The sequence below is a fragment of the Lissotriton helveticus genome, chromosome 2_1 (genome assembly GCF_964261635.1).
Source record: "Lissotriton helveticus chromosome 2_1, aLisHel1.1, whole genome shotgun sequence".
NCBI lineage: Eukaryota > Metazoa > Chordata > Amphibia > Caudata > Salamandridae > Lissotriton > Lissotriton helveticus.
The window spans coordinates 883,317,574-883,329,957 of record NC_136059.1 but is presented as its reverse complement, the minus strand read 5'-3'; the positions used below and the strand labels follow the sequence as shown (position 1 = coordinate 883,329,957).

Genomic DNA, 12,384 nt, shown 5'->3' with positions numbered 1-12,384 from the left:
AGTACATTGATTATACATGTACTGCTTGTGGAAACGGACATCTTTTTTTCTCCATGATCTGGCTTCATACAAACTACCCCCGACCCTAAACCATCTGTAGCTCAATAATTCAAAGTAGTTCCTTAGCCTATCTGCTACTAGCATTCGCTTGCCCACTAGACACCAGTCGCATCATGACAGACTCTGCCCGCACGCTGTTTTCCCTGGCTGTACTTGTGGTCATCTTTCCTTACTCTGTAGGGTTCTGACTGCCCAATTTTCTTTAGGATTTGATTTAACCCATCGGTTGGGATATGCCCCTGCCCTTCTCTCACTTTAGGTTTTACATCCATTTATTTGTCACTCATTTTGTAAACTTTCTTCGACTCGTCGTACTTCATACATTGACTCTTCCTTGGCCAGTGGCACAGATCATGAAACATTTGGGGCTGTTCTCTGATAGTTGTTTTGAGAAGATTTTATTAGTCGTTTCGTAACAAATGCACCAGTTAATCTCTTTTTGGCATTTAATTTCAGTAGAAGCTATCCCCAAAATGACTGATTTGCTAGATTTCATAATATTTAAAGTATTTCTTGATGTTTCGCGCCGCCATAATATTCTTAACTAATTAATTCCATGATTTCTCCGAATGCCCTTTCCAAATCCTACTGTTTAGCTTGAACCATAGAAAACTGTCTGTTCTACCTTATTTGTCACCGGAATTCAAGAAAATATATATTGCAGGCATATTAACGTTTCTAAACAATGAAACTGCTTCTAAAATTCTTCATGGATTTTTTCACTTCCTCTCCAAAAAACAGGTAGGTGAAGCTCAAGCTGTGCCTGAACTGCTTGGACGCTGGTCCGTGTCCCTAGTCCCTCAGTGTATCCTTCTGAGCAGGGTGTAGGCTCCCTTAGTGTCTTTACCTAAACTGGTTTTGTAGTTCCACAAGTCCTGACTCTCACATCATTTGCCTTCTCATTGGGCAAGAAATGCAGGACTGGCATAGCACACTACTGTCCTAGCCCCTGCTGCATTTTGTACCAACTTAGTGGTTCTTCAGGTCCCCGCTCTATAGGGTGTATTTCATACCATGGCACAGGTTGAAGTTTTTGCTCTAACTGTGCAGGTTTCATTCAGTAGCTGTCCAGAGCCCGGCCCCATTTTTGTATGATATTGTACTCTTAAGACTTGCTTCAGAGAGTTTGGTAGTTGTGCCGATGTTTTCTATTCCACAGCAAATTAAAACAGTGTTACAGTCAATATAGGAGCTGGCAATTCTCCATAGCCAATAGGTCTCGCCTTTGGGACCTTATAAGTGTTTAGCCATGCGACGGTTGATATCGTTGCACCAAGGATATTGTGCTGCATAACTAAATACTTATAAGGTCCCAAAAGCAAGACCTATTGGCTATGCCAATGCTTGTTTGTATAGGGTTTAAAAGAAACTAAAAGCGGCGTCTTCCACTTGTGTTCTTTTTTATATAGCGCTGACTACTGCAGTTCCGCTGTTCCACAACACTGTGAATAACATTATACTATTACCAGAGTTCATTAGACTCACTTTATTTAATTGAAAACGAAGGAAATCTGAGCTGAGCTGTACGTTCCAGACTTGAACCTCTGAGTTGAACGCATAACTCTAAAGCAAGTGCTTAACCCCCTGAGCTTTCTTAGTTGGTAACATTGTCTCCTTCGAGTGCACCAGAGGTGGTCAATGCCATGGAAGCATGGCAGTGGTTGAGGTATTGTAATGTAAGGACGTTCCTGCAATGGCATTATACCTTAATTATGCAAATCCGTCTATAAATCTTCTAATAGGGTGGTGGGTACAAACAACATACTAAATTAATTCAAAACATTACAAAGTTTATGAGGTTATGGCATGGAAGGGCTGCGCCAGGTGAGGGTTTGTGTCCCGGTAGTTGCCAGGTGAGGGGAGCAGACCTGTAATCAGAGCCCACGCATGAGGTGTCACCATTCGGGGGGCTAGGCCTCACAGCAGGCAGAGTCCAGGTGCTAATTACAAGGTGGTTAGAGCCTTTTAAGTCCCTGGACTAGAGGCCAGCCAACTAGCCCTTGGAGTCACTCTGGTGGTCCTAGGTTCAAGATACAGGTCTATTAATTTCACTCAGGCAGCAGGACAGCATAATAGCAGTGCTTTGAAGTCTCTCACAGGTCCATTATTTATATTTGGTGCCCACTTGAGTTAGGGAAAGTTTCTGAAGGCTTCCACCCCAAGAGGTGCTTGTAATTTCCTACTTCTCTAGCCTGGCTCCCCAGCGTGTCTGTGGTCACAAAATACTAGCATCAAACTCTTTGTGAGAGTGCTCAGGCAGAACCTTTGTGGGATTGAACTGTGGTCGGTAAAAACTCCTCCCCTTCATCAAGTGAGAAATGGCCCATTATTTTCTGGGAGTAATATACAAAAACCAACTGCCAGCTACATCTAGTCATGTAATCCAGGATACAGGCTGCAGACACCAAATGGTTGGGATAAGAAAATGTCCCAAACTCAACATTCCATCTGCTCCCAATTGAATGTTATCACTTATTAAATGCAATAAGGTAACCCAGTGTTATCCTATGGGAGAGGTAGGCCTTGCAGTAGTTAAAAATTAATGTAAGAGTTTTTCACTATTAGGACATGTAAAAGATAAAATTGCTTGTCCAGCAGAAAGGTGATGGCCTGACAAAAGATTTATTTTGCCAGGTCGAAATGGCAGTTTAAGAACTGCAATCCACAAGCTGCAGTGGCAGGCAGTAGGCCTCTTTAAAGGGCTGCTTAAGTGGGTGGCACAAAAAGTGCTGCAGGCCAGCTGACACTGGTAAAATGGAGTACCCCTTGGCTAGGAACTTTAAATTAAATGTGCCAATTTGGTGTAACACGATGTTCTCATGTTTAGAAGAGAGATCACACTCTAGCACTGGTTACCGGTGGTGAAGTGTGCAGAGTCCTAAAGCCTGCAAAACCAAAGTCACAGAAAGAGGAGGGTTGAAGGCGAAAAGATGAGGGAAATCACGCCAAGGATGTAAGGAACAACAGACATCTTTACACTACTGCAGCACTATAGGCTAGGTTTGGGGTTCATCTTATTCCAGGACTAATATTACTCTAAATACAGACATATTGGAACAGAATGTTGCCAATATGTGAGCAATGGACCACAATTATGCTAGAGGTTGGTATACAGATGTCAAGTTTGCCTATAATATTCCAGGGAGGGTACGGTTACATCAGCACCAGCATTGAGGTTAATGTGAGATGACCGTTTATGCAAGGATCAAAATTATGCATTAGAAGTTAAGGTAGTGTAGGGCAACGTATGCCAGGGCCACCAGCATCTATGAATAGTCATCATTCTGTCCAGTATGCCCTCAATATGTCAAAAATGGTCACCATCAGGTGAGGACCACCATTATGTCATGGAAAGTTAAAATTATGACATGGATGCCCACAATATGTCGGGGAGGGCACCACTTCACCTACTACATCACTGGAGGTTAAGGTAGGAGGTATAGCTTATGTCAGAACCACAAAGATACGTAGATGACCCACAATATGTTAATGATGGCCAATATTAGGTGTGAGGTACCTTTGTGACAGGGTCAGCAATGTGCATTACATAGCCACATACTTGTCCACAATGACAAAAACAGGCAAAGAATTGTCAGTACTGGCTTAGGATCACCATTATGCCATGGACCGCCACAAATATGTTATGTGTGCCCAGTTAGAGCCAGGAGTGTACCATTACGCCAGGACTGCCATAAGAGGCACCCATTTACTCGAAGATATACCAACACAATCACAGCTGTGCACACAAACATATACATGCGCTAACACACTCATGCACACGCATACACATGTACACACAGTCGAACGCATGTTAACAAGCAAACAGACTCTTTTTGCCCCTCTGTTATTGTACCTCTACGGGCCTCCAGGCAAAGCTGTGGTACTCTGGATGCATTCCCTGCTCCTTCACTCTCTCACTGCCCCACTCCCCCTCCTGGCTCCTAAAGTTTATCAGCACAGTAGCAGAAAGACATGCTAGCTGTCAGGATTGACAGCTTTCACTTACCTCAGCCCACGTTCACACCCCTGGGCCTCGTCCATGCTGAACCTGTGCAACTAAACACCAGGATAAAGCTGGAAGAGACCTTCTTCATGTCCTTGGTGTTTTGCCGCTTGTTTAGTTTGTATTGTGCCCAGTGAGTGTAATACTTCTGGGAACCCTATCCCCCTGCGGACAGTACAACCACAATGAACCCTCATCTTGCCTTCCCTTGCTGACAGTTGTAGTGTACGTACAAACAGTTCTGCAGTCTGCGAGGGTATTTGTTTTCATGTAATGCTAACAACTGTCATGCAGTTTTATATGTTGATGCTGGTATTGCCTTCTCCTCCCCATGGACCAGCTATCTGTGGTCTTATTAGTACATCACTGCTACCTTATCTTATGTGATTTTTCGTAGTGGGATATCATTAGCCAGAGTTCCTTTATCAAAGAAAAAACACACTTACATTATAGAGAAAGAAAATGAGTATAAGGCAAAGTCAATAAAATGCATTCCATACTCTTCTCATAGGAGTTCTCATCGCCAGTTAAACCACATATGCATGTCCTCTCAATTTCAGAAATGTCTGGGCAAGTTTACGCAAGACGAATAATTCTCAATACTTCAGATGTGGGTCATGTGGGTCTATCATTTATGCACAATATGTCACAGATATTCCACATTGATTATTTTGGGGAGGAGATACTGGAGTGTTTTCGCCAAGTAATAACTCACTGCCAAACTAGAAATTAAGGTCATTTGTGCGTAGATATTCATGCTAAACATATACCTTAGATGTGATACAATTGTGGCTTATCTACTTACAACTTCCTAGGAAAGGCATCAGCCACACAGACATGACCTATAGTGCAGATTTGTGGCAGACCTCCAGAAGTGAGAACAAGAACAGTCTCACTAGTCCTTGATGCCAGGAAAGTCATTTGTCAACCTTGCCTTCCCAGGTGCTCAATCGGGCTTAAAGGGCTCAGGACTCTGTCCAGCTAGGGTCTTCCCTAGAGCCTAATACGGTCTTCTCCCAAATAGGCAGCTGGTTCGTTTTCACAGAATAGAGTCTTTCTACAGCCATGTGTGCCCCAGAGGGAGTGAACAGGAGGCCAGCCAACTGACCTCTGCAGATCTAGGCCAGCCCCAGGTGCAAATGGGGAGCAAATGTCTGTCAGGCTGCTTCTTTCCCCAGCAGGTTGGGCAACACTTTACTTTCTAAAACATTTTAAAGAAGGGGCTTGGGAGATTCGGAAACCACCTTATCTTAGGCTTAAAAAGGACAACATTCAATTTATTCTATTGTATGCTTTCAGCCAGCATTGTTACTGTATGTTAAATGTTGAACAGTCAACGTACGTTTCAACCCATCTGCTTAATGACCAGGGGCTTTGTCAAGCCTGTCAGGGTATTTACAATGAGACCATTTTTAGGATCGCAAAGTATAATAATATTTGTGAACACTAATGGCCGTGTCACAGAACACGTGTAAACACTGCAAAGGAAAGCGTGACAGACAGTGTTATATCAGCCTATCATGGAGAACATGCAGGCGCTTGCCAAGTAACTGTTTTGATGAATTCATTTTGAAAAACTATTTTTAATGTTTCCTCTCTCGAAAATCCAAGATATATAATAAAAAGAAACGCCTGCCCAGCACAATCAAGTATAATTGGTTCTTAGAACCTAGCTTCTAACTAAACTTATGTGGACAGCACCAGAGAGCTGAAGGCTTTAAAGGGAATACCGAGAAAAAAGGAGATGCCATTTAGCCAAAGTCATGACCAATGAAGTCAAATTTATCGAGCATGCGCAGTCATTTGATGGCAGCTCTACAGTACAAACGATATTTGTTCAATGCATTGTTCCCACAACTGTGTGCTACAAAGTTGTTACTGTTCAGGACATCAATTTTCTTGAGCCAAGTGAGCTTTACAATCATACGTATTTTATCAGCAGGTGATGATTTGCTAGACAGTACTGACATTAACCACGTTGCTTAATTTAACATACCATGAGAAACCAATTGTATTTCTGTATTGGGGCACAAGGGCATTCGGAGATAGCAACTTACCTTCCCTGCTTCACATTCTGTTCCATCCATAGGTGGATCAAGCCTGGTTTTACATTCCTTCTCACCTTCCACTTCACACCACAGGCCTGCACAAATGCCATGCTGATAAAGAAAGAAAGGTTCAGAGCACAAGGTCTAGTCAAAATATTGCAATATTTCAGAATGTACATCTTTTCCCTGCTTCACATTAATTATTGGATGTAACATAAATGCATTTTTAATTAGTATAATTATGATGTTGAAAGGAAGTTCATTTGTCACTTGTAAATTAACTTGACAGCTAGCTTATGAGCAATGTTCGCTTCACTAACTACCTATGACATTTGACATCTGGGAGAGGAGAATTTAAAATGGAAAAGTCTACTGAGTCTTCAATTTTAATTAGGGCTCCCAGTTTTATGGTATTTATTTTTAACATTTCCGTCTGTATTTCTCCATATTTATTCTTTGGCCATATTATTGGCAGGTATCCATATTTATTTAGAGTTCTGAGAATTAATAGAGTCTTAAAATGGTATAATTACATTTTTATTTAACTAAAAAACATGCACTCAAACTTTGATGCCTGTAGCATTTTAGCAAATTAACCAGTCAAAGATTACAAAACCCTACACCCACAGATAAATATGAGCATGCTACTAGAAATATATGTTAACGTATGCCTGTATTTAAGGTAATATTCTGATTTTTAACTCTCCAAGCTATCCATCTGCTAAGCGTTGGCCTGGGATTCAAAAAGGTCAGCATGGGGAGTCTCTCACAAAAGGACCATTTTCTGTATTTTTCCACTTTTAAAAATAAATACAGGCAGTAAACACATTGTTTTGTGGCTGTGGTTATCTGCAAAAACACAAAACTGGAAGTCATGATGTTTAAAACTGTTTAAAGACCATTTGGCTGTGGAGCTTATCTTGGAATGGTTGGTGTCCACCGATTTGGACAGCCAGTGTTACAAGTAAAAAAATGGTCATTCAAATATTTTCAGGTTTTCTTTGTATACTGAAAAGATACTGAAAAGATGAATACTGTCAAACAGCTGTGCTAATACAACACAGAAATAACATCTTAAGCAAATAGTTCCCGAAATCTGTAAATTCAGCATCATTATTTGGACTAAAGCAAATCTCTTCTAAAAAATACTTTAACAAACGCATAAGCAGCTTCCTCCCAAATGTCGCGCTTAAACATTCAGAAAACTACCCACTTACCTATTTACATTCTTATTTGCTAAATCCACAGTTGATATTCTCATTCCCTAAATCACCTTCCCATGCCAACTAATGTATTGTAAGTGATACTACCCCACTCCCTGTTAGCTGTGCCTGTTCAAAGTCACACCTCAAATAAACATATTCATCTAAAGTTAACCCATCTGTCTGAAGCCCACCTTACTACCTGAACAAATATCTTAACAGCCAGATGTAGACTCACCCAGAAGAAGTCCCTGAGATTTTACAGACTATTAAACCCTTCATGTAATCCAGACTGCACAAAATATATATTTTTAAAGTAGAAGGACCATTAAAAGCAGCCTGGGAGCTCCTGGGACTCCTCTCTGCTCTCTCTGTAACTTCCACAATGGAAGCTGTCAATCACAAACAGCTTACATTGAGAAACAGATTCAGAAAAGGGGGTGGTGATGAACAGAGTGTCTGAATTAAGCAGACCACTCTTACCCAGTCCAAAGATCAGGGCTTGATCCATCACCGTTATTTAGCTCACTGCCCCATCCCAGCTCAGAACCTGGCTATATGCAAATTAGTCTGTCCCTGGCCCAGTGCATCATGGGAACAGGGCAGACCAAACTACCAAGCCAATTCTTCACCAGAAAGGATACAAGCTACCGGGGACCGGTTTCTGGCATTTCAGCCTCGTCGGCCCGGCTTGCTTGAATCCTGATGGAGCAGTGAGCAAGGGACTCATGTCTGAGTATACCCTGCCACACCTATAGTGGCCAAAAACGATTCATCACCACCCCCTTTTCTGAATCATTTTGTCCACCATAAGCGTGGAAGGGTATACTCAGATGTGAGTCCCTTGCTCATTGCACCATCAGGATTCAAGCAAGCCGGGCCGAAGACGCCTGAAATGGCAGAAACCGGTCCCCGGAAGCTTGTTTCCTTCCCAGTACAAGAATTGGCTTGGTAGTTTGGTTTGCCCTGTTCCCATCATGCACTGGGACAGGAACAGACTAATTTGCATATAGCCAAGTTCTGAGCTGGGATGGTGCAGTGAGCTAAAAAACGGTGATGGATCAAGCCCTGATCTTTGGACTGGGTAAGAGTGGTCTGCTTAATTCAGGCACTCTGTTCATCACCACCCCCTTTTCTGAATCTTTACATTGAGAAACAAGCATTTTCAATGCAATCGGTCTTGCCTTTGGGACCTTATATGCATTTAGCTATGATGTGCCCTCATTCCTCGCCCGTTCATTGTCAGTGCATTAACTAATCCCATTGAAACACATAGATACAACTTGTGCTTGCTATTGTGATAAGACGTGTGTGCAAGTTTTTGACAAACTACCCCCGCTCCCCCACTTAAAATCGCAGGTGCATGTTCACGACCTTGCTGGCATCCCCGCTGCGTCGCAATTCCGGCATTTTCTGGGCATATTTTCCAAAGTGTGCATACTCTCAAGTGCCTTGGCGGGACATTTGTTTCCTTGTGTGCTCTATACAAAGAAAATCCACTAACTCCTGCATAAATATATACACACAACGTGGTGCATTCCACAACAGCAAGTGTACCACAAGAATAAAGACTTCACGTCTTCAGATAAAGCTGATCTATCTACCTGCTTGCCCGATTGCACGTGTACTTTATTGCTACCATGCTGGCTTGTGAGGATTACATGGGTTTGAGGGCCAGTGATACGGTAAATCACCTAATACACATATAGCTGCAGTAGGTCAGTGTGCCTAAGAAAGCCTTTAAAAATTGTCTGCGTGCCTTATACAGCAATATGCTCCACTGGTGTGCATGAAAAAAGTCCCCCTGTCCTGTTGAAGATCTCAATGTTAGAGAGAGAGAGAGAGAGAGAGAGAGAGAGAGAGAGAGAGAGAGAGAGAGAGAGAGAGAGAGAGAGAATGGATAACGGTGAGTGCGTGTGTGTGTGTGAATGTGTGCAAGTTTCAAAGTGACCCTGCCAAAAGAATAATGACGAAATCAAGGAGATGAACACATGATGATATTATTACTCTAAAACCCAGAGATGAAAGATAAAGGCGTTTCAATCAATAAACACCGTGCTGTTCATTCCGAGTCTATTGCCCTTGATATTTAATATTATGTTGTTGGCTGTCATTTGGAGGTATACAATGGTATCTGCTAATGTTGTATGGTAATTATATATTGGGGTTTTAATTCTCACAGCCAATAATTACAGTAATAACCTCATTTGGCTTTGGTATCGGAATACAGCACAGTCCGTCATCAATACTATTAAATATGCATGTTAGGATCTTATGTATGGTATGTCGTCTATTTTGTATGCTCTAATAGTCTCATGTGTGGTCTTATTTGGCGTAGTACTTACATTAAAATTTGTCCATAGTTGTGTAGACTTACTAGAGCTTAGTGGCTACTTCAGTTTGGCTAATCGAAGTCACGGCGCTCTGAATAACGACCTGTGCTGTTCTAGTTAAACCATATGCCCAGATGTAAAAACTTGCTGATAATGTACAAATCTAGCGAAATGTGGTACGCTTCTCACTTACTATGCGTCTATTGGTGTCCGTCCGCCTCTCTATTACCGGTTGGGAGAACTCGATACACGTCTTAGGAGTCCTTTTAAATTCAGTGTTAGAACGTATGAGGTTACTTTCCTAAACGTGGCGTTGTGCGACACCTACCGGCGGGTGTAAAAAGAAAGGTAGGAAGGGGACTCAAATGGCATCGCCATCTTTGATGGCTGTACGTGCGCTGAAGCGAATATAATTATATCCGAACTATACATGGCCTATTTTAAAGTCACCCTACAGCTATGTTTAATATGAGGGGAAAGATCACACTAAGATGGCATTGTCCTCATTAGGCATCATGGAGATGCTAAAATGCTTATAATTACATGTAAACTGCACATAGCCAATTCACTGGTAAAAGAAGGAAGAACAAGTTGCGGATGTGAAGCATTTGCATGTTTGTTTTGCGCATTTGTTATAGAGACTGCCATATTTTGGTCAGGCAATATAAGCCGTCAGCAGTGCAACACCAAAAACGAGTGCAATCCGCCAGCCAACCTTACAACAAACAAGCATTACTTAATGCAATGGGACTCCTATTTATACGAGACCTATTGCATTGGAAACGGGAGAGTGGGGGTTCAGGAAGACACGAACAAGAGTCTGGGGGATGAGGGGAGAGGGGCCTGAAAAGTCAGGACTGCAGGAGGGGGCAGGGGGGACACAGGGCCAAAAATAGTTTTGGAGGAATGGGGCCAATAGCCAGGGAAGGATATGAATGACAACATGGCCGTTAGGAGGAGGGACTAAGAAGTTGAAAACAAATCAAAATGCAGCATTTATGGTTGAAGCCAATCAAAAATAAGGCTGGAAAGTGGAAGGAGCTTCCCCCACTGTACTGTATACACCATCTCTCGACGAGACAGCGCATGCGCTGCCTAGCTGAGACCTAAAAAGCTGCTGGCAGCTCACATTACCTTTCAATGGTTTGCAATCACAGGAGCACTGGCAAAGCATTGATGTGTATAGTTTTCTGTTACAAAGAATGAGGGACGCCCTTTACGACTCACAAGGAGGGTCAGACTCAAAGAGAATTACAATAAGAAAGTCATTTGTGACTCACAATGCCACTTTAGTATATTGCAAATTGAGTCTTTGCAATCGCAGAGACTTCTGATTTGCACAGCACAAGCTTTTTGGGCACAATAAAACCTTTCTACGTTGTTGTCCATTGTTCACAGCACCCCTCTTTACGGGTTTGGGTCACCCCTTTATGATAGAAAGACTGAAGTCTGCCAGCAAATCTTAGGGCCATATTACAAGTCTGGCATTCCGAGGAGTTGGGCAGTAGGACCAACTAGTCGGAAGTATATGTACAGAGAAGGACATTGCATTTGCCCCCCTGTGTGCATGCACATAGGTTCTTTTCGAGTCCATGCCGTGCAGGAACCTAGTGCTGCAGTCCCATTGTGGTGCCTTTTTCAGAGGCACCGCTGTGGGACCACCAAGCTGCCCACCTGCCACACTACTGAAAAGGCATAATCTGGCAGGTGGGTGGCAGTCACCTTCGACAGAGCGGTGGTGCAGCAGCTTGGACCCCAGCACCATTGTTCCGCCAAAAGTTCCTGTAAGAACATTGTGGGATGGCTATAAGTTTGTTATTGAGGCAAATATATCACAGGAAAAACAGACCAGAAGAGGAATTGCAATTTACTAAACAATATTCTAGTATGAGATATCTGCTTGGTAGGATTTAAACATATGGAGATGTTCTCACGTTAGGGCTTCAGAGCTACGACTAAACTAAAAAGTCGACTGAGTCGATTATTTAAAGAATGATTGAATAGATGATTACCCAGACTATGTCAATGTTTTGATTAAAAGTCTAGAAAAAAACTAATGTTAGACTATGGTGTTTATAATGCATGGATGTCTTGTTTAAGGCGCCTGTGCCAATTAAGGTGACCTGTAACAGCACTTGGGTAGAATAATGCATAGTGCTTTCACCCAGTCAACAGCTGTTCCTTCTGGCTTGTTTTTAAGTCAAAACCCTGTAGTGTGACAAGTTAAGACATTGTAGCAGATGTGTCAGGTACATTAAATGTGTAACTAACCTTTTGGAGTCTCATGAAGCCTTGAAGTTCGGTGCCAAAACTAAAGCTCTGATTGGGATAAACTTGAAAATTACAGCTGAAGTGGTTAACTCACTGCTGGGGTAACTATGCTGCCTCCTTCCGTTGTTGCTTTTTATGGTGAAACGTTGTCATATTTTCTGTTATTTAAATTCTTCATTGCTGCTAGGTTGAGAGAAGTGGCAATGAAAGCTTCCAGAAGAATAGACACCTGATGACCACAGTAACCTTAATCATTGCTTCAAATCGTTCCATGCAGGAAAAACTAGGAAATCGTCCTCCGCTAATGAGTAGCTTTGTTTGGTAGCTTTGGTACTGTGTCCAAGTCCTCCAGGCATCTCAAGTCATTGAAGACTTAACTTAAAAAAATGTTCAATAACTTCGGTGTGGTCATTTCTAATGTTTCCAATCATTTATTGACAATTTCCAGAGCACCAGGCCACAAATAG

General features: G+C 42.3%; 1 protein-coding gene across 1 annotated transcript in view; it reads right to left on the bottom strand.

Moving 5' to 3' along the window:
• ADAMTS19 (ADAM metallopeptidase with thrombospondin type 1 motif 19) overlaps nucleotides 1–12,384 on the bottom strand; it is a 1,315,906-nt gene that overhangs the window by 544,831 nt on the left and 758,691 nt on the right. Inside the window, exon 11 of the mRNA XM_078675613.1 lies at nucleotides 6,121–6,222. Within this exon, the coding sequence (XP_078531739.1) occupies nucleotides 6,121–6,222 (102 nt within the window). The remainder of the gene's footprint in view (nucleotides 1–6,120; nucleotides 6,223–12,384) is intronic.